The sequence below is a fragment of the Rhineura floridana genome, chromosome 15 (genome assembly GCF_030035675.1).
Source record: "Rhineura floridana isolate rRhiFlo1 chromosome 15, rRhiFlo1.hap2, whole genome shotgun sequence".
NCBI classification, from domain to species: Eukaryota; Metazoa; Chordata; class Lepidosauria; order Squamata; family Rhineuridae; genus Rhineura; species Rhineura floridana.
In genome coordinates, this window is record NC_084494.1 from 3,771,729 (window position 1) to 3,795,144 (window position 23,416).

At 47.4% G+C, this 23,416-nt stretch overlaps 1 protein-coding gene across 3 annotated transcripts; it reads left to right on the plus strand.

The window, feature by feature from the left end:
• The first annotated feature begins 3,174 nt into the window (after window positions 1-3,174).
• On the plus strand, window positions 3,175-19,216 carry ZBTB8A (zinc finger and BTB domain containing 8A). 3 transcript variants are annotated; one of them, XM_061597956.1, is made up of 4 exons: window positions 3,175-3,260; window positions 6,942-7,903; window positions 10,963-11,132; window positions 18,545-19,216. In XM_061597956.1, the coding sequence occupies exons 2-4, from the start codon at window positions 6,964-6,966 to the stop codon at window positions 18,875-18,877; spliced, it is 1,443 nt and encodes a 480-aa protein (XP_061453940.1). In that variant the 5' UTR covers window positions 3,175-3,260; window positions 6,942-6,963; the 3' UTR covers window positions 18,878-19,216. The 3 variants fall into 3 exon arrangements, with proteins under 3 accessions (XP_061453940.1, XP_061453942.1, XP_061453941.1); XM_061597958.1 differs by lacking the exon at window positions 3,175-3,260 and adding an exon at window positions 11,472-11,531 and having other exon boundaries at window positions 18,545-18,611; XM_061597957.1 differs by lacking the exons at window positions 3,175-3,260; window positions 18,545-19,216 and adding an exon at window positions 17,559-17,630.
• Window positions 19,217-23,416: the final 4,200 nt, after the last annotated feature.

Genomic DNA, 23,416 nt, shown 5'->3' on the forward strand with positions numbered 1-23,416 from the left:
GCTTCATAAGCAAATACTTTAAAAAGCTGCTCTGTGCTCCCAACAAGCTTGCAATGTTTCAAATAGAACAGAGGAAGAAACAAGGATAAGGAGCGATTAATAAGAGTGCAGATAGTTACATATACTTGGATGTGATTGCAGTTGGAGTACAAAGCTCTTTAGACATTTCCCTGAACATCCAGAAGAAAGATGCCACATGCTTAATTTGTCAGGTCAAAGCTCACATGTAACTTAGTTATATAAGCTTCATTGGCAGCAGCTGTAACGTGCGCACACACACACAAAATGTTTTTCTTCAAAAGTTCCTAGATTTTACCTTCTGCTTTACACAGACAGATTGAGGCTTCCCATCTCTGGTTTGAAAGTGGCCCAGTAGATGGTCACATCCAATCCAGATGCTTTTTTGGCATGTCGTTCTGATGTGTGGGCATCAAGAACTGGGCTTCCCCCATTCACTGCAGAGTCAGGGACAGCTTTGTGTACATATTCCCTCTGCGTGCATGAGGGTGCAACTCCTATTCCAGGGAATACATATTCGTATTCTGGAGTTCTGTGTGCTGGAGCTTTGGACTGAATACTGCCCATAGTAAGGCAAGGGGTGAGGATCAAAGTGGCCTTGATGGTGTGTGGGGAAATGACCTAATTCATTTGTGTTCTGAATATACTTGAATATGAAGTATTGCTTTTCTGTGTCTCTGAAAGGCCAATCCATGCCAACATGGTGCCCATCTGATGATTTGGATTACAGCTCCATCAGCCCCAAGCAGGACAGCCCTGTGATGTTGGGACCAGTGGAAGGGTGACCGTGCTGGTTGGGGCTGATGGGGAGTTATAGTCCAAAAACATCAGAGGGCAGCAAGTTGGTGAAGGCTGTAGAAGGCAACAACGCAGAACAAAAGAGAAATGCCCGGTTAGGGGGCATTTGGAGAAGAAATTGAAGGATTATTCATCATGTGATCAAGCAGCAAGATCTCTAGACCATAAGCAGAACTGGGAATTTTTCTGTGAGTCACTAAAGGGGAAGGAGTCCTGAAGTGCCATCACCGCCTGCCTAATTTCTAGTGTTCTCCTTTCAGATTATTGATTTGTGTCAGGCTGGATCAGAAATCGACCAAAGTTGAGCAACTGCAGAGACAGCCACCATAGCAGTCATTTTTGTTGTTGCCACTGTTGTGTTTTCTCCCGGGGTGAGGGAACACATAGGAAGTACTTTTGTAATTTTGTTTCTGCAGTGGTGCTTTATTAAGTCTTGTATGTTTAAACTGTATATGTACTACACGTGTTTATATAACTGTAGTCCAATACTTTTATAGCTGAAAACGTCAAAATAAATGTCAAAATTACAGTGAAATGGGGTGCAATCTTGTGTATTTATATACAAATTACCCAGAAAATATCTTCGTGTGCACACTTGTGCACGAAAATATCTTCGTGTGAAGAGGAGCAAAATACTAGGGTGTCATTCAACTCATTCACCCCAAATGTAAACAGGGATTGGGCCTTGCCTGGAGCTGCTGTGGCTGGAGTCAAGACTAGTCAAATCCCCACTGAACCATGAAGTTCTTCAGATGGGCGTCTTCTATGTCACAAGGTTGTTGTGAGGATAAAATGGAGAAGTCACGTATGCTACCTTGAGCAGCTTGGATATAACGCATTTAAACTATATCCTTGGCAGGATGTAAATGCAAAAAATAAAATACACAAAGGGGATCTGCCTGCAGAAGCAGCCTTTCAAATGCATAGCCAATAGGGATGTACACCTGAATGCCATCTGTGATGTGATGCTCATCCAGCCTCACTGAGCTGGCTGAATACCTCTTCAATGGGTTTAGGGGATATGTAGCCTTATCTAAGGGAGGGTGGAGGAGAGAGACCAATTGCATAATGCACAACTGGAGCTGGATTAGAGCCATTGTCAAGAGAAGACAAGAGGCTGCCTTAGACCCTTGGTCCATTTTGCTCAGTTATTGCCTGCATGACTGTCGTGGCTGTCCAGGGTTTTGGGCAAGGAGTCTTTCCCAGATATTGGGGATTAAGCAGAAGACCTACATGCAAAGCAGATGCACTACCCTTCCCCATAAATGGACTTGGGGGACTGTCACACAAAGGGCAAGACTGGGCTTGGTGCAGTCTGTCACCCTTGCAAGCCTGATTCTGCAGCTATGGCATTTTGTTCAGAGGGGAAGCCCCTTCATAGAAACATGCTGTTTGCTATTAGCGGTTCTTTCACAGTGCATCTTTCCGAAAGCTGGGATGGTTATGAATAAGCCTAAAAGGGTTCTCTCTCTCTTTCATTGTCAGAGTCATTTGCATGCCCGCTTGCATTCATGTCCTTCTGCTGTGAAGTTTGTTGCTTTCAGGCCCCAAGCCGTTCACACTGATCCGAGCCGGGCTCTACTGTTCCGCTAGGCGAGGGGTCAATTTAGGCGCACCGTTAAAAGGCAGTGACCCCCCCCCCGTCTGCCTATAGCCTATTGGTTGGCCCAGGTGGTTTAACTATTTAAAGGGCGAAGGATCCCTTTCATTTTCACCCGCCTGGAGCGGCTCCCGGGCTTCTCATTTCAGTAGGATTTACCCAGCACGGGCCTTGCCCCATCTCTGCCGGCGGGCGTGCCTGCTCACCAACCAAACCCTCACGTTCCGCATACGCGGGCAAGAAAGGACGCGGGAGGTCACTTGGGAGCAGCAGCGAGCCCGCGGCATCGTCACCCTCCACGTGTGCCGAACAGAACCGGGCGAACGATGAGCCCCCCCCGCCTAGGGTGGCTGAAGGGAGCGCCCGCCTCTCGCGGCGCTAGGGCTTCTGAAGACCCACCGCTGGGCTGCAGGAGCCCTCGAGAAACGTCGAAGGGGCGGGCAGGCGCGCGCGCGCTGAGGCGGCAGGGGGCCGCCGGGCGCCGGATCCCCCGCTGGGGCTAGCGAGGCGGCGGGGAGGGGAGGCGCCCGCCGTCGGCAGGCGGAGTGCGGCGTGCGCGCCTGGCCCCTGCCGCGCTCGCTGCGTTGCCCCTTTAATTGTGTCCCCAGCCCTCGGGCGTCTCTCTCCAACGCCCACGTCAGCAACTACCTTTTGTTTCTCTCCCGGCCGGGCTTCTCCTCGCTTTGGGGCGGCGGCTGCGCCCGGCGACGTCTCGCACCGGCATCTGCTCGGCTGCCCCTACGCCGGCCCAACCCCGAGCCAGCGGCGCTGGGAGAGCCCGCCGCCCTTCTGCCGCCCGCTTCCCCGGCGCTCCAGCCCAGCCAGCCCGCGCCTCTGCCGAGCGGTAAGTCAGCTGCGGCGGCGGCAGGCCGAGCAGGGCGCCCTCCGGGCTGAGCCGCTTCTAGAGCGAGCCGAGCGCGCGGCAGGGCGACCGCCCAGCGCGCCCCTGCCTTCTCCGCCGGCGGAGGGTGCCCGGCCGCGCCGCCTCCTCGGCGCCCCAGTCGGGCACTGCCCGACAAGCCCAGCGGGCAGGCGCCATTTGCTGCCGCGGCCGGCCCGGGCGCGGCGCTCGGCTCGCAACAAAGGGCTGGCGAGGGACGGGCGCCTCCAGGCCACGAGCGGGGCGCTCCGAGCCCGGCGGGGGCACCTCCCCGGGCCCCGGCGGCGAGAAAGGCCCAGCGGGCGAGGCCACCAGGGGGAGGGCTCGGGTGCCGCATCGCCTCCCGGTGCCCTTCCCAGGAAAGGCTGGCGGGCGCGGTGGTCCCCAGCGGGGGCGTGCAGGGTCGGCCCCCCTCTGCAGGCGCCCGGCGAGGCGAGCCTCCCGGTGCTGGTCCCTGGCGGCTGGGCGGGCGGGCGCGCCTCTACTCGAGCACAGTCGGGCGTCCGCGGCACCCGACGGCCGAGCTTCCAGTCCGGAGTGGGCGGGCGAGAGACTGACGGCGCCCTCTGCCAATGTGCGGCGTGCCTTCTGCGGCCGGCCGGCCCGAGTCAGGCTGGGCGACGAGAGAAGACTGTGCGCTGCTGCTGCTCGGCGAGGTCTGCCGGCCGCTGTCAGGCTGCAGCCCCCGCTGCGACTAGCGCGGCCGCCTGCCTGCGCGGCCTTCCTGGATGCGTGTGGGGCGCGCCTGGAGAGCGGAGGGTGCTCATCGCCGGGATCCGCTCAGGGCTCAGCCCCTGGGGCGACTTCCAGCAGAGGGACTGAGCCCATGGGTGGAGGTGCGCCCCGGCCATCTCTCCCGCACGCCCCGCGCGCTCGGCTTACAGCAAGGGCCCTTTCCCTCCCACCCCACATGAGCCCCAGGCTGAAAGGACAGTTGTCAGCTCGGGGACTCGGATTTGGCGCGGAGCCTCCTCTTGCTGACATCTGTCCTAGAGGCGTGGCGGTCGGCTCAGCTGGAGCCAGGCTGGGAGAAGCGCTGGACTGCTGGGTGGTGTTGAAAGCCACTGCAGTGTCAGCCAGCTTAAAAACCAGCAGCCCCCAAACCCCACTGGCATGCCAGCTGTAGGGTATGTTGGGTGACCCGCTGATAGCGGCCCAACGAGCTGCTGTCAGGACGGTGAAGCTAGTGCCTACCCCCCCCATTGCAAATTGCAGCATGAAATTGGGGCTGATTGGTATAACCTGGTGAAGACCAACTTCTGTATGACAGTTTGATTATGTGAAGAAAGCAGCGACTGCAAAGGAACTGTGGCTTTATTTAGAAAAGTATTTCTAATTCTGCCTTCTCACAAAGCATCAGGGCAATATAGGACAACATTTTTTTAAAAAAAGCCCTTTAAAAGCAATGCAGAACAGTCATTAAAACGACCGGCTACTCAAGGACTGAGCTTTACGTGCGCTGAACTCAAATAAGGACAGCTGGAAATGATACTTAATCTGGGTACGGACCTGGGAATTCCTTTCTACAGCTGCAAGCATGTTGGCGTTTTAACCGGCTGACCTTACTGCTCTGTGGCTTAAAGTGGGTGGATGTTGAGTCTCGGTGCTTCCAGATGGGGGCTTAATTTGCAAAGGGGTCTTTGGCAATGGGGGGGGGTTAAAATTGGTTTTCATTATTCATTAATAATATTTATATACTGCTTAATATGCAAAATCCCTAAGCGGTTTACATAAAATACCATAACATCATACAAAAGAATATATATACAACATTATACACAGAAATATATCAGTAAAAACAGAGAATCCATCCACAAAACATTGTTAAATGTAAATAAGCAATAAGCCAGCAGTGTGATTAATCTTAGGCCTATGTTACTGCATAGCAATAATGTGCAAGGCTGATGGGAACTTCATGCAGAGAGCTTTACGCTGCAGGTGTCAGTCAAATGACACAGTTGTTTGATGTCGTAGTGAATGAGATATTCCCTGTGCCACTGTCATTTGAAAAGGTTGGCACATAGATGATCTCCATGCTGGTGTCTTTACTGAACCCAATGAAGGATGATCATCATGCCTGATCCCGTACATCACTGCCTGGGCTGGAGCCTCCTCAGCATCGGGAAGTCCTCGCTTTCCCCCCAGAAGGAAGGGGGATACAGGCTGGGATTTTGATGCCTATGACATCTGCAAATACAAAACCAGATAACATGTTTCTGTGGCTTCCTTGAGGCAGATGACTGTTCAGTCAGTGTCTGTAGAGTGGATTTGGTGTCCATCATTGCACAATGGATCCTGCTGTGAGTCATGAGGAGCCCTCATCGCACTATGAACAAACGCCCATCTGGAAGCACCCTCTGATTTTCATGAAGGGGAAAGTAACATACAGTTTTGCTCGGCTCAGTCTCTGATATCTGGCAAGCCTGGCCAAAACATAACTAAGTTGAAGTCTGCTGGCCCAGCTGGCAACCTCCATCAAGCTCTGCTCCACAGAGGCAGAGATGGTGCCAGGGTGCCTGTGTATGTCCCCCCCCCCTTATCAATTCTGGTGCAGCTATTTCTTTGGTTCTGCATATACAGCTAGAAAACTGCTACATGTCTAGTAGAAAGTGCTGTGTCTTAGCAGCCCTGCCTGGGCTCTTGACGTGTTGATGGACTCCAAATCCTATCAGCCCCACCCAGCTTGGCCAATGGTTAGGGGTGATGGGGGTTGTAGTCCATTATCATCTGGAGGGTCACAGGTTCCCTCATCCCTACCATAGACTCTCTCAGAAGTACTTATCAGGAATTTCAGTGGGACTCTGGTTCCAACCGGGTGTGATAAGAACTGTCTCCCAATAGGATTGTTTGTTGAAATGTTTTTGTTCAGGGTTCTAAGAAGCTCAAGGCAGCATCCATGGTCCCCCCCCCCCGTTTTGTCCCAAAGTCTCTGTTGAGCTTCATGACTAAGTGGGGATTTTTGAGCCTGAGTCTCCCCAGTTGTACCCCAGTGCTCTAACCGCTATACCACACTGATTTTTATTTGTTTTTGCTTTAATTCAATTGCAGGAGGTGTGTGGTGATTGCATTTGGGACCATGGCCAGGGGATGCTTAGCTCTTTCCTAATGGATCACTTTTCCGATCAACATTTCACCCCAAGCTGCTTTCCCAGAGGGGTGGGAAGACAGATACTGTCTCAGCAAATATTTTCCCTTGAAGGGAGAAAAGTAGTTGAGGAAATTTTGATTGGGAAAATTCCAAATGTTGTGCCGCCCCCGCCCCCGCTGCATTAAAGCTAAAACGAACAAAAACCCCACTTGTGGGTGATTCTTGGAAGGGCTACAGACTGGTGTATGTTGCCTATAGAAGGTCCCGGCTCAATCTCTGGTGGTGTCTTCGAGCAGAGCAGGGCAGGGCTGTTGTCTGAAATGCCAGAGAGCCGCAGACCAGACTGTGCTCCAGCACCCAAAGGTCTGGTTTTGCATCGGGTGGCTCCCCAAAGTTTGCACTTTGTCGATATCACATCTAGTTTAGCCCTTGAGAATGCTTAGAATTGCAGTCTGCCACTGGCCATTGTGTGTGCAGGAGTGCTTTGCCATCTCTCTTAAAAAGTAGCAGCTGGAGTTTATATGTAGCAAATGGAGACTATTTGTTCTCTTTTGTAGATCAAGACAACCCAATTTTAGAATGGAGATTTCTTCCCACCAGTTCCATCTCTTGCAACAATTAAATGAACAGCGCAGGCAAGACTTATTTTGTGACTGCAACATTTTGGTTGAGGGGAAGGTCTTCAAAGCACACCGGAATGTGCTGTTCGCTAGTAGTGGCTACTTCAAAATGCTCCTTTCGCAGTGCTCAAAGGAAAGCAGTCAGCCAACAACAGCAACCTTCCAGGCATTTTCTCCTGAAACGTTTTCAGTGATTCTGGATTTTGTGTATTCAGGCAAACTCTCCCTCACTGGCCAGAATGTGATTGAGGTCATGTCAGCTGCCAGCTATCTTCAAATGACTGATGTTATTAGTGTTTGTAAGACATTCATTAAATCCTCACTGGACATCAGCGAGAAGGAAAAAGATCGCTATTTTAGTCTCTCGGACAAGGAGGTGAACTCAAACGGCGTGGAGCGTCTGTGTTTGTATGGGGCTGGGTGGAGAGCAGAGAGCAGCCCTCCCCATTCCCACTTAAGCCCAGATCAAGGGACATGCATAGTGGGTGGGAATTCATGGACTGGTTTCAACTATTTCCCAGCTACTCAGAGAAATGCCCAGCAGCTGTCCAAGCACGATCAAAGGCAAGACCCAATGAAGAAAACCAGTAGACACATAGGATTGCCACAACCCTCTGATGTCCCACACTATAAATCGAGCAAGCTTGAAGACCGAGCTCCAGAGCCTGCAAGTCATGCTCCTACATCTGAAGAGGATGTCCAAATTGATTCGGAAGGTGACTCTGGCCATGCGGGCTACCAGTACAGCCAGGGATCTGAAACAGTCCCAAGAGGTTTGGCCGTGTCACAGCAAGAGCGTGATTCTCCACATCCTCCTGCTAAGTCAAAATCTTCCAAAGCGGATGAGCCATACACTAGCATGCCCTCAGTATTGGGTGTAATGGGGAACTGGGCAGATGGTAAGGCTCTTCATTTAGAATACATTTGGGTATCCTGTTTGCTGTATAGAAGTTGATTATTTTACCTTTAAAAATGACCATCAAAAGGATAGATGTGTCAGCTTCATAATTTCATGTCCAAGGAGAATTATTCAAGTGGGTAAAGCAATAATGAGTGCAACAATGGCTTCATAGAGCTTTGAGCATTTAGCTCAATTTAGCAGGGGAATGTATGTTTTAGAAGACTTTTTCTGTTTTGCTTACTCAAGATGGAGTTGCAAGTTTTGTGGGATATGGTGTTTTAGTTCCTTGAGGAAATGAAAAAGGAAGAGGTGAATATCTGAAATGTTTTAGGGATCTTTTTGTGCTCAGTAAAACTGCTTCTTGTACCCATTGAAATCCCTTCTTTTTAGGTTTTGGTTATGTTTTGTGCCTGAAGCAGATTTTTTCCACCCACCCCGCCCCCAGCTAGGGTCAACCCTTTAAAAAGTTTTGCTGTGCCATTGAGGCACCAGTTCTTGCCTTCATCTCTCCCCACAGGCTGCTTCACAGTGCTGCCTGGCAGGGCTGGCAATGGTGCCCCCCTCTTCATTAAAGTCATAATTTCTCTGCAGTGCTTCGCAGGCTGTGGGCACACTACTCAGGTGAAAAGCAGCCAGAATGTTTTTTTTCTGGTTGCATTCTGAAGCGATTCTGCCCTTGGCTGGCCACACCTCCTTTCCCCACTGCTGCCTTCAGACCTTTCAGGATTGCCCACAGCAAAGCATTGGGCCAGTCACTTCTCTGCCTGAGCCTGCAGCAAAGTGTTTCCATTGGCCACACCTGGAGGGGCAATGGGTTGATCTATAAATCAGTTGTGAAATCTGTCTGCAAAAACCACCCTGGAGGTGATCTTACCAGGTTTTAGAATAAAAAGGGACAAAGTTTGACTAGCATCATGTGCCCTCATTTTCAGAAAAGAGAGGTGTTGATGCAGTGGAACTGGCACAACAGTGAGTGTGTCTCTATTCTCGGGAATGTGTGTTTTACAATAAAACATATTTGTGATGATGCACACTACACATTATTTAAGTCACTGATCTAACAGCATTTTGGGGGGTGAGTTTTATTCCATGCCCTTTCCACTCCACATGGGGAAAGAGTGCTAGTTATAACACCTTTTGTAATAATTGAAAATGGAACACATCCACATCTTTCCAGGTTAGGTTGCTTTGGCAATTCCAAGTGTGATGTTAACATTGAATTAGAAGGTCATTGGTGTGAATGTGCCTCGAAGTGTCTCCTGTCCAGGTTCATACATTCCAGGCAGCATCTGACTAACATGTCCCATCAGCACAAGGATTTCCCCCCTCTGCTCGTGCTCCATGCCCTCCCCAGATCTGCTCTGAAGGGTTGGGGGAATCCATGGAACAGATGGAGGGGGTGTGCAGGGGAGGAGAGGGGGAAAGTTGTGTTGTGCAAGCAGAAATCCTTGTGTTGACACAACTATTTACTTAGCACTGCTTTGGATACATTCCTCTGGATTGGCTTACCAGCTCATCATTATTTGTGGCTGCCAGCAGCAACTCCCTCCCCGGGGAGGAAGACAAGGAGAATGGCCTGGGTTTTATGGTTTACTTCCCACAGGCCTCTTTTTGAAAGAGACAGAAAAAGCATGTATCGCTCTTCTTCCTTCAACACCTATCAGGGGGAAGGGCAGTTTTGCCTTCTCCAAAACTGCAGGAGAAAAAACAAGACCTGACCCTTCCACTGTCTGCACCGGTGGCAGGGAGGGCTCTACCTTTTATTTCCTGGAGGGCCTTTATGGAAGGCAGAAGAAACATGCATCTCTTTCACCACTTCGGCCTTTGGCAGAGACCTTATGGAGGGAGACCCTAGTCCTCCTCTCCCGCACATTCTCTGCAATTCTCAGAGACGTGGAGGGCTCAGGGCAGTCCCAAGACACATTGCTGCTTGAATCAGATCACCAAATGCCTTTCCCCCTGCCTAGCAGTCAGATGACTGTACCATTCAGATATAAGTTCTTGCCTTCATCTGTCCCCTAAATTCTGCAGTCTGAGGCAGTTTTCTTCATATTGCTGCATGGTAACTCTGGATACTCGCCTCTGGGAAACAGGCAAGGGGATTCATGAAATGCCTGCAGTAGGGCTGTGTGTGTTCCAACAACTGCACCATGTGAGAAGCGAATATAGTGCTGGCTGCAAAATAGAAAGGCTATAGCTCTGTGGGTAGAGCACATGTTCTGCATGCAAGAGCTCCCAGGTTTGATTCTAGGTGCCTCCAGGTAGGACTGGGAAAGGCACCTGCCTGTAACAATACCAGTGGTCTGACTATGTATTATTATTATTATTATTATTAACTTTATTTATACCCCGCCATTTTTCCAAATTGGAACTCATGGTGGCTTCCAGGTAAAAAACACATACAATTAAAAACCTATCCAAAATAAAAGCATACAATACATAGATGAATAAATATAAACAGATATAATTAAAAAATGAACTCTAGTTTAAAATAGCATTAAACTGTTTCTAATAATTAAAAAACAGTCATAAAGTCAGAATAATTAAAAAATAAACTGGCAAGAACAATATAACATCCGTTTGGGCCTATCCTTGGCCGCCTTTGGAATCAAAGGCTTGCTGAAATAGGAAAGTTTTTAACTGTCGGTTGAAAGGATTGCAGGGAAGGGGTCATTCTTATCTCCCTAGGGAGGGAATTCCAAAGCCTAGGGGCCATAAGGTAGCTTCCTGTGTCCTGAAAATCCTAGTAGTTCTAAAAGAAACGAGTTGTGAAAATGTGTGGGTCTCAGAATCCAGAGGGGCTGCTGGGCAGGGTTTCCTGTGGTTGCGGGGGGGGGGGGCAAGATCTCTGCCTTCTGCAGAGTTCATTGCAGTTCCCCATAACTAACACCAATTGGATTTAGCAAAATAATCACATGTTGATTTATTTATTTATACTCACTGCAACATAAAGCTCTCAGTCTTGAAGTCAATGATTTTATATTGACTAAAAGCACTGTTGCACTAGACAGGTTACAATTTTTGCAGCATTTTAAAAAGATTGCTTGGTATTCACAGATGATCTGCCTAGGATGAGGTTCAAATGTCCCTTCTGCACTCATGTGGTGAAACGGAAAGCAGACCTGAAACGACACCTTCGCTGTCATACAGGAGAACGGCCGTATCCGTGTGAAGCGTGTGGAAAGAGATTCAGCAGGCTGGATCATTTGAGCAGCCATTTCCGAACAGTATGTATTTTTAAACATGTTGTACTTTGAGACTATACACTCCCAATAACTACTTAAGCTATATAGATGTCAGGCATTAGTCTATTTTCAGGAAACTTATTGATATTGACAGTGCGCTTATCTACAATTCTAAATTCCTCAATACACCTAAAATCTTAACCTGAAAGGGGCTAGAAACTAAACAGTAAATGTTATTGAAATATTGTTGTGATCCAGCCACAGTGAAGCACTTTGAACCCCCATTGATTTCTGTGGGAGAGTTAGCCACATGGTAGATGTCTCCTGTTGAAGACGAAGGAACTTCAGAGTGATTCACTTTGGTTTTTGTTGGATTTCTAGACTGCCCCATCTTGAGAACTGAAGGCAGAAAACCCTAAAATATTGATTGGATAAAAACTTGTAAGTAAAATGCCTAGTAACGTGTATATGATATGATTAAAAGTGCACTGTACCATAAAATACTATCCCATTTCTTTTCTATCCACCTTACTCTAAGCAACTATTTCTCTCCCCCTGCCCCCCAAAAAGATGTCTGATTTCAGTGGTCTAAAGAAATGGTAAACGTACCTATTCTATGGAAATTATTGCAATAATTAACTGTTACGTTTAACTGAAATTATATATTTTTTTTTTTAACACTTGAGTGAAAAAGAGACACTGTCCCACAGGCAGGTACAGGGGTACTGATGTACTGAGCCCACAGCCAACGGAAGCTCCAGACTCTGAGCTTTTTTTTATATATATAAAGTAAGGCCCTAGCCCTACTAGAAAGCAACTTATGCAGCAAAATATGCAAGTACCTTTCTAAGTGACTTCTGTGAGATGAGCCAGACTGGGTGCTCTCACCTTCCAGTGTTTTTAACCAATGAGTGAAGTCAGATCTGTGATTGATGAATTATTGGGACACCAGGCAATGGGAGTCCCGGGGTCCCAAAGAGCTGCCGTTTCCCCTCCTCTTTAGTGCACTCTTCCTGCTTCTATCAAATGTTCAAGTATTTGGAATCTTCTTCGTTTGCTCTTCTTTCCCCCCCTAGTGATTAGGATGCATCCCTCCTGCGGTGGCTTTGCCTGAGATAATATACAACCTGGAACAAGGGTCACTGGCCTTTGTGGAACAGCAGGCATATCTTGAATTTTGAGAGAGTGCTGTGGGTGCCAGTCACAAAATGCCTGCCATCGAGAAGCATGGCATACCCCAAAATTAGAGTACGGACATTGCTGCTGTCCACCCAAGCCCCTGGAAAACCTCTGGCTTATCATAGGAAGTCAGCTATGCCCTGATAGCAGTGATCACACAATATTGATTTCTCTCTCACACACACAATGATGCTGTTGCGCTCCCCAGTAGCAGGAAGAATATACAAGTGGCCACATCACCCTCATTCTCTTTTGCCCCCCCACACAACATATACAGACCAGAGATACATACACGACTCTCTCTTAAGTTCAGGGTGGTGGTGGCCCCAAAGAAGGCATTATCTGGGGCAGCCCCTAAGCTGTGGAATTTCCACAGAGGTGTGTGTGGCACCTTCATTGTACTCTTTTGTCCTATGTTGAAAATGCAGCTCTTCACCCTGGCCTTTGACTCTTGAGGTGTATATGTTTAGGACCTACTCTAGTTGTGATTGTAATTTGTTTTCAGTTGTTTCACATTTTAGTGACCTGTCCTGGGACCTCCTGGTGAAGGACAGCTAATAATTATGACATCATCTCTCTCTCTCCCCTCACAGACCACATATTCATGCACCTCTCCCTCTCTCCCCCCCCCATGCATGCACACCCACACATACCTCTCACAGAGCACATGTAATAATAATAAATAATAATAATAATAATAAATTTAATTTCTGTGTCGCCTATCTGGCCGATGGCCACTCTAGGCGATGTACAAAATCGTTAAAACACAATATAATAAAATACAGTAATACAATATAAAAACAGTATAAAAGCAATACAGCTGCAACAACAATATTAAAACAGGGCAGGAGGCATTTCAGTCATAACAATTAACCCTCCCCGGAGATCCCAAAGGCCTGTTGAAAGAGCCAGGTCGTTAAGGCTTTCCAAAATACATTTAGGGAAGAGACGTGCCGGAGATCTTGTGGGAGGGAGTTCCACAGGGTGGGGGCCGCCACTGAGAATGCCCTCTCTCTAGTACCCGCCAATCTAGCTGTTTTTGTCGGCGGGATTGAGAGAAGGCCCTGTGTGGCTGATCTTGTCGGGCGGCATAATTGGTGGCGTTGAAGGCGCTCCGTAAGATAAACTGGGCCGAAACAGTATAGGGATTTAAAGGTTAATACCAACACCTTGAATTGGGCTCAGAAAACAACTGGAAGCCGGTGTAGATTGAGCAACACTGGTGTGATGTGATCTCGGCGGCGACTGTTCGTAAGTAGTGGAACCGCTGCATTTTGTATAAGTTGTAATTTCCGGACCGTTTTCAAGGGTAACCCCACGTAGAGCGCATTACAGTAATCCAAACGAGAGGTGACCAGGGCGTGTACTACCAGTGGGAGCTGATGAGCAGGAAGGTAGGGTTGCAGCCTTCGTATGAGGTGTAGTTGATACCAGGCTGCCCGGCTCACTGCCGAAATCTGAGCCTCCATGGACAGCCTGGAATCAAGTACAACCCCAAGGCTGCGGACCTGGTCCTTCAGGGGTAGACTTACCCCATTGAACTTCAAGTCAACATCTCCCAACCTTCTTTTGTCCCCCACGAGCAGCACCTCGGTCTTATCGGGGTTCAACTTCAGCTTGTTCCTTCCCATCCATCCACTCACGGATTCCAGGCACTTGGACACGGTCTCCACAGCCAACTCTGGCGAAGATTTAAACGAGAGATAGAGCTGAGTGTCATCTGCATATTGGTGACACTGCAGCCCAAATCTCCTAATGATTGTCCCCAGCGGCTTCATATAAATGTTAAATAGCATGGGAGAGAGGATAGAGCCCTGTGGCACACCACAATTGAGAGGCCAAGGGTCTGAAACCTCCTCCCCCAGTGCTACCTGTTGGTACCTATCGGAGAAAAAGGAATGGAACCACTGTAATACAGTGCCTCCAATTCCCAATCTCTCCAGGCAAAGTAAAAGGATACTGTGGTCGACAGTATCAAAAGCCGCTGAGAGATCGAGGAGGACAACAAAGGTGAATTCTCCCCTATCTAATGCCCTCCTCATATCATCTACCAGAGCAACCAAGGCTGTTTCAGTTCCGTGACCAGTCCTGAAACCCGATTGGTATGGATCCAAGTAATCTGTTTCATCCAAGTGTGCTGACAACTGGTTGGCCACCACTCGCTCAATGACCTTGCCCAAAAATGGTAGGTTCGAAATTGGGCGGAAGTTATTGAAAACTTGGGGATCCAAGGAGGGCTTCTTCAGGATGGGCTTTACAATTGCCTCCTTGAAGGCTGATGGCATCGCACCCTCTTTCAAGGATGCGTTTACCACCGCTTTGATCCCCTCGCCCAATTTCTCTCTGCAGCTCATAAGGAGCCATGAAGGGCAAGGATCAGTTAGGCAAGTGGTTGGCTTCACAGATGAAAGCACCTTGTCCACATCCTCAGAAGGGAGAAGCTGAAACCGATCCCAACTTACCGGCATGCAACTGGCCAACTCTGGTTCACTTACTGTATCCACGGCGCACGGGATCGAGCTCCGTAAGTGTTTGATTTTATCAGCGAAGTGCTTTGCTAATATGTCACAGGAGGCCTTTGACTGTTCCAAGGGTTCCTGAGCAACTGGACCGACCAGGCTTTGGACCACCCGGAACAGCCTCCTGGGACAGCACTCCGCAGACGCAATAGAGGCAGCAAAGAAAGCCTTCTTTCCTGCCTTTATTGCCACTTGGTAGGCAGCTACTGCTGCTCTAACCTGTGTCCGGACATCTTCGGAGCGAGATTTCTGCCACCGGCGCTCTAGTCGTCTCACCTCCTGTCTCAAACTACGCAACCGCGGTGTATACCATGGTGCTAGTTGAGTTCTATTCAGGGGGAGAGGACGTTTCGGAGCCACCTGGTCTAATGCCCTGGTGATCCCCTCGTTCCACTCCTTCACCAGGGTTTCGACTGGGCGACCTTCAGCAGGTTCCAGTTCCCCTAGCGCAGTCAGGAATCCATCCGGATCCATCAGGCGCCTGGGGCGGACCATTCTAATAGGTCCTTCACCCCTGCGGAGGGGGCATGGCAACGAGAAGTCCATATTTACCAGGTAGTGATCTGACCATGACACAGGAGTGGTATAAACCACTCCCAACTTCAGACCACTTCTCTCCTCTCCCAGGACAAATACAAGGTCGAAAGCATGACCGGCTACATGGGTGGGCCCAATATTACTTAGGTGCAGTTCCCAGGAAGCCATGGTTTCCAGGAAATCCCAAGGGGCTCCTGTGAGGGTGGCCTCGGCATGCACGTTAAAGTCACCCAGCACTAACAATTCTGGGGACAATGCCCGTACAGCCGAGACCACCTCCAGCACCTCAGCCAGGGAATCTGCTGTGCAGCGGGGTGGGCGGTACATCAGCAAGATCCCTAGACTGCCCTTCGGGCCCAACCTCCATGTACTGGCACATGATCCCCCTCTGTCACACACACACAGACCACATGTACAGGAAGTTAGATTTTGGCTGAACATCAGGGAAAACGTCCTCAGAGAGGTACAGCAATGGAACCAATGACCTAGGGAGGTGGTGGGCTCTCCAACACTGGAGGCATTCAAGAGGCAGCTGGATGGCTACCTGTCAGGGATGCTTTAAGTTGGATTGAGCAGGGGGTTGGGCTTGATGGCCTTATAGGCCCCTTCCAACTCTACAATTCTATGATTTTATGATTGTATGATCTCGCATACAAGGACGTCTGCAGGAATTTTTCCAAAGGGGGAATGTGAAACACTGAAAGGTGCGAGCAGGGTAATTTTTCACCAAAAAACAAGAAGAATGTCTGTATGTTTTGCCTCATATTCTAAAAATGCTAGAAACTTATAAAAAAGAAGAAATCTAAGAATCTGGGGATGATGGTTCATCCCAGGGGCACTAAATAAGGCCTAAGTAAGGAACCATGGTGGCGACCCCTGCAAACACTGCAACACAATAAGTGTGGGTGGATGTTCCCCACAAATGACAAATGCAAAATGTGATAAGCTTGCAAAGAGCCTTAGGCATGTCTTCTGCTGTGCAGGAGCTAAAGACCATGCGCTCTTAGTGAGTGGAGTAAATCTGTGTTCAGTGGGACTTACTCCTGGGTAAGTGGATACAGGATTGCAGCCTAGGCTTCGGTTTATAGGTGGCATTGAGGAAAATCAGTGGTCTTGCGCCTTTAACAGTTCTGTTGGAGGTGGAAATTTAAAGGTTAAGCCTTTTCTAGTTTGGAAATAAAATTATGGGAAAAGCTTCACCCGCTCACATTCTGTTTGTCAGACCTTTCATGTGTGTGGCCACTGATTTGTTTCTGGGCCCTTGACTCCACCTGCAAAGAGAACACAAATCTGCATATGTCAAGGCATATGCAAATGTTATGCAAATATGTGTCCTTTTTTTGCAACTTGGCTGGAGGGCCCAATCCACAGACAGTGTACTCGGCCCAGAAAATCCTGTTGGCACTCCTGCTCACGCGATAAAACAGTAAGTGTTAAACTTTCTGACTGCTCCCTTTCAGTTTAGCAGGTTGTGTAAGTGGTTTATTAATGTATCCAGTTTAAAACTGCACAATATCAATATGTAAAATTTTGCAGTGGATAGAAATGATAAAGAACCTTTTCAAAGAGCATAAGTTACATAGCTCTGGCAAAGTTCCATGCTTTCTCACACCCACAGTTTACCCTGAATTGGCCTGCTATAGGCGTGACACCACTCTGGTTCAGAAATCACAGGGCCATAGCTCGGTGGTCATGCAGAAGGTTCAGTTCTAGCACCTCCAGGCAGGGCTGAGAAGTGCTTCTTCCTGAAGCCTCTGAGAGCTGCTGCCAGTCAGTGTAGAGTAGCCAGTTCCAAGCTAGATGGGCCACTGGTCTCACTTTGTACGTTCCTAAGAGAGCCTCCCCCAAGCATGGGACTTTCTAGCCTCTGTGGCAGTTTAAATAAGCAGCTGCAGGAGTGGCTCTGTGGTTTAATGGCATCTTGACTTTTCAGTGTTTTGTCATTGTAGAGAGCCTGAAAATTTTGGTCATAAAATCAATACAATTTGATCCATGGATCTGAACTTTGACGTGGATAATCTTCTAGGTGAAGGGTATAATCTGTTCATATTTCAGGGAAATTTGGAGCAGTTAAAAATAGCCACCTAATATTTTAAATTCCTCCTTTTGGTAGCTTAGATATTTTTTAAAAAATCAGTATCATCTCATGTTTTCGCTTTCAATCCCAATCCTCTTGCTCTACAAGTTGGGGGCAGTATTTTCTTAACACATTTATATATTTCATTGGTCTCAGCTTCAGAGTTGCTCCCAGCTTGCGGAAGAGCAGAATTGGGGTTGAAAGACGAAGGCAAAGATTCTATGGAGAGTAAGTTGTAAGTGAGCTCAGTATGTGAAACAACAGTGATTTCACTACTACACACTGTGGACGTTAAGGAAAGAACCTTAACTTGTTTTCTAAGCCTTGGGGGCATGGATTAAGTTTTAATAGCCATAACTCCTATCTTAAACCACATTTTTTTTGTTCTAAAATTCTTACTTTTTATCAGTGACTGTGTTGAATTTTAATACAGCCTCTCAGTATTGATATACACAGCCCTGAACAACTTGGTCCAGGATACCTTAAGGAGTGTCTGAGCCCTTACATACCCCAGCCTGACCACTGAGATCATCCAGAGAAGTACTGATAGTTTTCCCCCATGTTATGGAGGCCTAACTGGCCTCAACCAGACATTGGGCATTTAGTGTCACTGGTCCCATGCAGTGGAACACACCTCCAGCAGAGATTCAGCAGGCACCCTCACTTTTGATTTTCAGGCATCTCTTGAAACCTTTTTGTGCCCACAGGCCAGGGAGCTGTTTAAAAGGTTTTTGAGTAGCCAGTCATTTTAACTATTGCTTTAAAATGTTTTTATGTTCCTGTTCACAGCCCTGATGTTTTATGAGAGGGCAGTGTGATGTAGCAGAGTGTCATATTGGGGCCTGGAAGACCAGGCTACAAATCCCCACTCAGCCATGAAGCTGACCTAGGTGACCTTGTGCCAGTCACTGTCTCTCAGCCTAACCTACCTCACAGGGTTGTTGTGAGGATAAAATCGGGAAGACAGGAGGGGGAGAACCATGTTTGTTCCACACCTTGAGCTCCTTGGAGGAAAGATGGGATATAAATGTAATAATAAAATAAATAAATATTGAGAGTATTGCTATATATTAAAGGAAAAATGTTTTGCTATTTCCCTTTTGAGCAGTAATCAGTGATTAAACCCCTTTCAATCTTCACAGATTCATCAAGCTTGTAAGCCTATCTGCAGAAAATGCAAGCGCCATGTGACTGAGATGACAGGACAGGTGGTCCAAGAAGGGACAAGACGTTACAGACTTTGTAATGAATGTCTCTCTGAAGCCGGCATAGACAGCATCCGCATTGATTTAGACACTGAGCCACCACCTGAATTCCCACTAGAAGAGGACAAGGATTCGAGCTGGAATTACGGTGAAGACAACAGATCTGATGTAGAAATTGTGGAGGACGGGTCTACTGATTTGGTCATCCAGCAAGTGGACGATAGTGATGATGAAGCCGAGGAAAAAGATATAAAACCAAACATTAGGTAGTTATGAATGGACTGGATGTTAAATGAAAGTTCCCCCTTTACGTTGTCATTCCTTTGTCTTGGCCATTGACTCCCAACATACAATCTATTCTAGAGGCTTTCTATGACTTGGGCTAAACTTGCATGCATTTATGGACATGCCATTGTGTCTATTTTGAATTTAGTTACTCGGCGTATCAATATTTTGTTGCATAAGCAAGCATCTATCCCGAGATGCTATCATGTATGAACAATTAACTGCTGAACTGCAACTGTGATAACTTTTGATAGCATAAAATGGATCTCTTCTCAAACCTTTTTCAATGTTGGGGAGCACTTCAAAATAAAGTAAACAACTTCATTGTAAGTTACTCTATTAAAGCTTTTGCAAGCGTGAGGGTTTTGTTTTTAAAAACTGCAAATACAAAAAGAAACAGTATTTAAATGTACATTAAACCATGTGCAGTGCAGTACTATACATGTCTGCTCACAGGGAAGTCCCATTGAGTTCAATTAAACTTGCTCCATGTTAAGGACTGCAGACCTGTGTAGACTATCCAACTATTTGAGTTCTTACCTTGATCAAAGCTGGCACATCTCTCTGCTGTCCCATTCTCTCCTTCAAAGGAAATGTCAGTGAACATCAGTTCATAATACTTCAGAGAAAAATGTATAAGTTCCTCTAAATGATCATTTGTTGAAAAACATAAGAATAATTCAGCCTTTCAACAACAGCTTTGTTGATTTCAAAATCTTTTAGAAGCCAGTTTTTGTTAGTCTTGAAAGTAGCGAATTCACTTTTTTCAACTACAGAACTACAACACTTGTGATCACAGTTCAAATATTTCCTCCAAACCTACCCATCTTCACCCTCCATTTTTAAAACTCTGGATATTTTAACCTGTACCATCATTAAGAGGTGAGACAGGTAACAACATTGTATCATTTATGCTCACAGGGTGACCCTATGAGAGCTATTCTGCTAAGGGCGGTATATAAATTGAAATAATAAAATAAATAAAATAAAATAAAATAATAATTCACCATTTACAGATAGGAATCTAAGAATGCTACCAGATGGGTGCTTATTATGGGATGGGTACTCCTCAGGCATGTAAGCTTTTTGAACCTTATACACAATATCAAAAGTCTTTTGAAGCTTTTACACAATAAGATGCCAGATGTATTTTTTTCACAACTTAATCTAGATTTTTTCTGGGGAAAATCAGATAATTTAAAAAAATTGTTGCCAGTGGCCCATTCATGATACCTGAATGATCCAGTTATAATACTAATCCCCCATCCAATCAACTGGGAAACAGGAACACTTCAGGAGGTTCCCTGTGATACAGCACAAGAGCCACTGCTGTAGAATGTGAAACATGAGAGACTGTGGCAGTCCTGAACAGCTACAATTCACAAAAGAAGAAAAAATGTGTAGAGACTCTTCAACTGCCTCCCACATCCTGCTTTGTTTGATTCTGAAAAACCATTGTCCTTATTCAAGACATTCTTTTAGGGTGCTTCTAGATGGTCAGAGTGGTTAGAGTGTTGGACTATGACCTGGGAGACCAGGGTTCAAATCCCCACCCAGCCATGAGGCTCACTGGGCGACCTTAGGCCAGTCACTGCCTCTCAGCCTCAGAGGAAGGCAATGGTAAACCCCCTCTGAATACCATTTACCATGAAAACCCTATTCATAGGGTTGCCATAAGTCGGAATCAACTTGAAGGCAGTCCCAGGTACGTATATATATATAGAGAGAGAGACATATATTTATACACTCACACACGACTAAAGCCTTTCCTCTCCATCTGGCAGCCACGCAGAGCTGAAGTTAGGCAAGTGTGGAAGAGAGGAACTGAGTAACCTTGACAGCTAAAATACCTATTAATGGGTGTCTACCCCACCTTTCTACAAAAGCACACAAGGTGGCTAACACAGAATGAACATGGCACAACATAAAAATAAGAGAACTTAAAAACATGACAAAATGCAACCTCAAAACAAAACCACTTAAAAACCTAACAAGCAATAGCTTTACAAGCGGATGACGCAGTCAAAGATTGCGAGTCAAGGGATTGCATTCCGCCGCCTGTTCCTGTTCCTCCCACCAGCCTTAACCAGGGATCCCTCTGGTACGCTTGTACGCTTGTCAAGCTACCATGAAACTATCAAGGGCTGCTGGTTTTATGCTACCTCCAGCATCTGACACGGCATGTCTCTGAATTCCAGTTGGTTGGGAACAACAGTGGGAGATGGCTGTTGCCCTCATGTCCTGTAGGCTGCCCACGGGCATCTGGCTGGCCACTGGGAAATGATGGTGGACTAGACAGGCCTCTGACCTGATTCAGACAGACTCCTGTGATGTTCTTAATTTTACTCTGTGGGTGTGGATAGGGGACACCCAAAGTGAAGCCCTTAGATCAGCCTTTCCCAACCAGTGTGCCTCCAGATGTTGTTGGACCACAATCCCCATCTTTCCTGACCATTGGCAATGCTGGCTGAGGCTGATGGGAGCTGTGGTCCAACAACATCTGGAGGCACACTGGTTGGGAAAGGCTGCCCTAGATGCTCAAGTAACATTCGTTGGTGCTCTCGGGCAAGATAATTTTCAGAGGGGTAGCCATGATAGACTGTTGCCGTACTGGCTGGAGCTGATGGGAGTTGAAGTCCAAAACATCAGGGGGGCATGAGGTTGGTGAAGAGTGGAATAGACAATCCTGAGCACGTGAGATGGACTAATGGGTTGGGGCCAGGCTACCTCTGGTAGTTGAGACCAATATCAGCGGCTCTGCTTTTGGTCTCACCCCTATGTGGGATCTGATAATCAGATAGCAGAGACAAAGGCCTTTTCAATTGTAGCACCAAGAGCATGGGATAATCCTTGGGGAAATCTGCTGGGCTCCTTCTCTTTGGGTCTTCAGACATTTGCTTTGTTTTAATGTCTGTTAAAAGCAGCCTTCCCCAAACTGGTGCCTTCCAGACATTTTGGACCATAACTCCCATTACCCCTGACTGCTGGCTGGGGACTGGAGTTGTAGCCCAAAAGGAAGGGAAGACATCAAGCTGGGAAGTCTGATTAAGAGCATCTGTAACCGAGTGGCCCAGCATATCCTTTGCACATGGAAGATCATCAATCAATTCCCTGCATCTCAACTAGGAGAGCTCAGAAACCTCCCTCTGTCACATTCTCAGATAGGTCCCTCCAGCATCTCTTCATGCAGCTGCACACCTTACTGGTGACCATCCAGCACCCCAGCAGAGTCCAGGAGGACAGCAGAACAGCCACTTTATTAAACAGGAGATAAACAGGACTAACTTTGAGGCAGCCAGTGTACACAGAACTGGACTGGTAGAGGGCTGAAACACACAAACACCCACACAATATAAATCCCCCCTCCTGCACTGAGTCATAGGAGGGGCAATGGTTGCCATCAGTCTCCTTTAACCCTCTACACACTCTTTCGGAAGTCAGGTGGTGCCAGTTGGAGGAGGCAATACAAGCTGAGAGACCAGTAGTCTGACTCAGGCTGCATATGCCCCATGCATTTAAAACTTATTACTACCTCCACAGAATCCTGGGAACTTAGTTTGTTAAGGATGCTGGGAAGTATAGCTCTGTGAGGGGTAAACTACAGTTCCCATGATATTTAGGGGTTAGGTCATGTGCTTTAACTAAATGGTATGTACACAGCCTCAATCTAAGGCAGCTCCATTATGCTCAAAGCAGGTGGAGGGCAGAGCGCATGCCTGGCAGGTTTACTTATTTAGATGATTTCTATACCACTTTACATTTTTGGGGGGGGAAACAGCCTATCTTAAAAACATCACAAATGCAACATTATAGAGTAAAACTGAACATTACAAATGAAAATCAAATAAAAATCCACATTTTAAAGCAGCATAATTAGCAGGAAAATAGAATATCATCTTAAACATCAGAAAACGTTATAAGCAGAAATAAAATACGAAGACCCAATGTAAAAAGATTTCACATGTTAAAAAGCATAATTAGTAGCTAAACAAAATGCGTACAGTAGAGGCTGCACCCACATTTCCTAAGCAAGCCTTTCAATAGCTTGGCAAAGCCCTCTCCCTGGCTCCCTCTCCAGCAGGATCTATACAGACCTCTCCCTCCCTCCCTCCCAGCCAGCCAGCCAGCCAACAGGTGCCACCAGTCAGGTAGCACCTCCTGGGCTCAGGAACTGGGGCCCCAAATCAGTGCAAGGCTTTGGGGGGATCAATGCACAAGCTGTGACAGACTTCCAGGCCCCATTGCAGGGAGGTAGGGATGTGTGTGTGTCTGTCTATACCAGGGTGCCCTTCAAGGCTCTTCACAGCACACACTCAGGAACATGCTTGCTCTGCTGAAGTTGCTTCCCCACTGGAAGTCAAGACAGCTTGCATAGGCTTCTTTCCAAGGTGATCTCCACTCCAGGCACGGACCAGCCCTAGACCTGCTTAGCTTCAGAAAGGTGGCACCATCATCATGTGCCCTCAGAAGTCAGAACATGGCCTGAGCTCCCATCCAATCAGTTTCGCAGGATGCTACTGGTGT

Bases quoted from the DNA above. Each gene is read 5' to 3' on its own strand.
- ZBTB8A (XM_061597956.1), top strand. From the start codon at position 6,964: ATGGAGATTTCTTCCCACCAGTTCCATCTCTTGCAACAATTAAATGAA. The intron at 7,904-10,962 runs GTAAGGCTCTTC...TGGTATTCACAG, and splicing joins AATGGGGAACTGGGCAGATG to ATGATCTGCCTAGGATGAGG. The intron at 11,133-18,544 runs GTATGTATTTTT...CAATCTTCACAG, and splicing joins TGAGCAGCCATTTCCGAACA to ATTCATCAAGCTTGTAAGCC.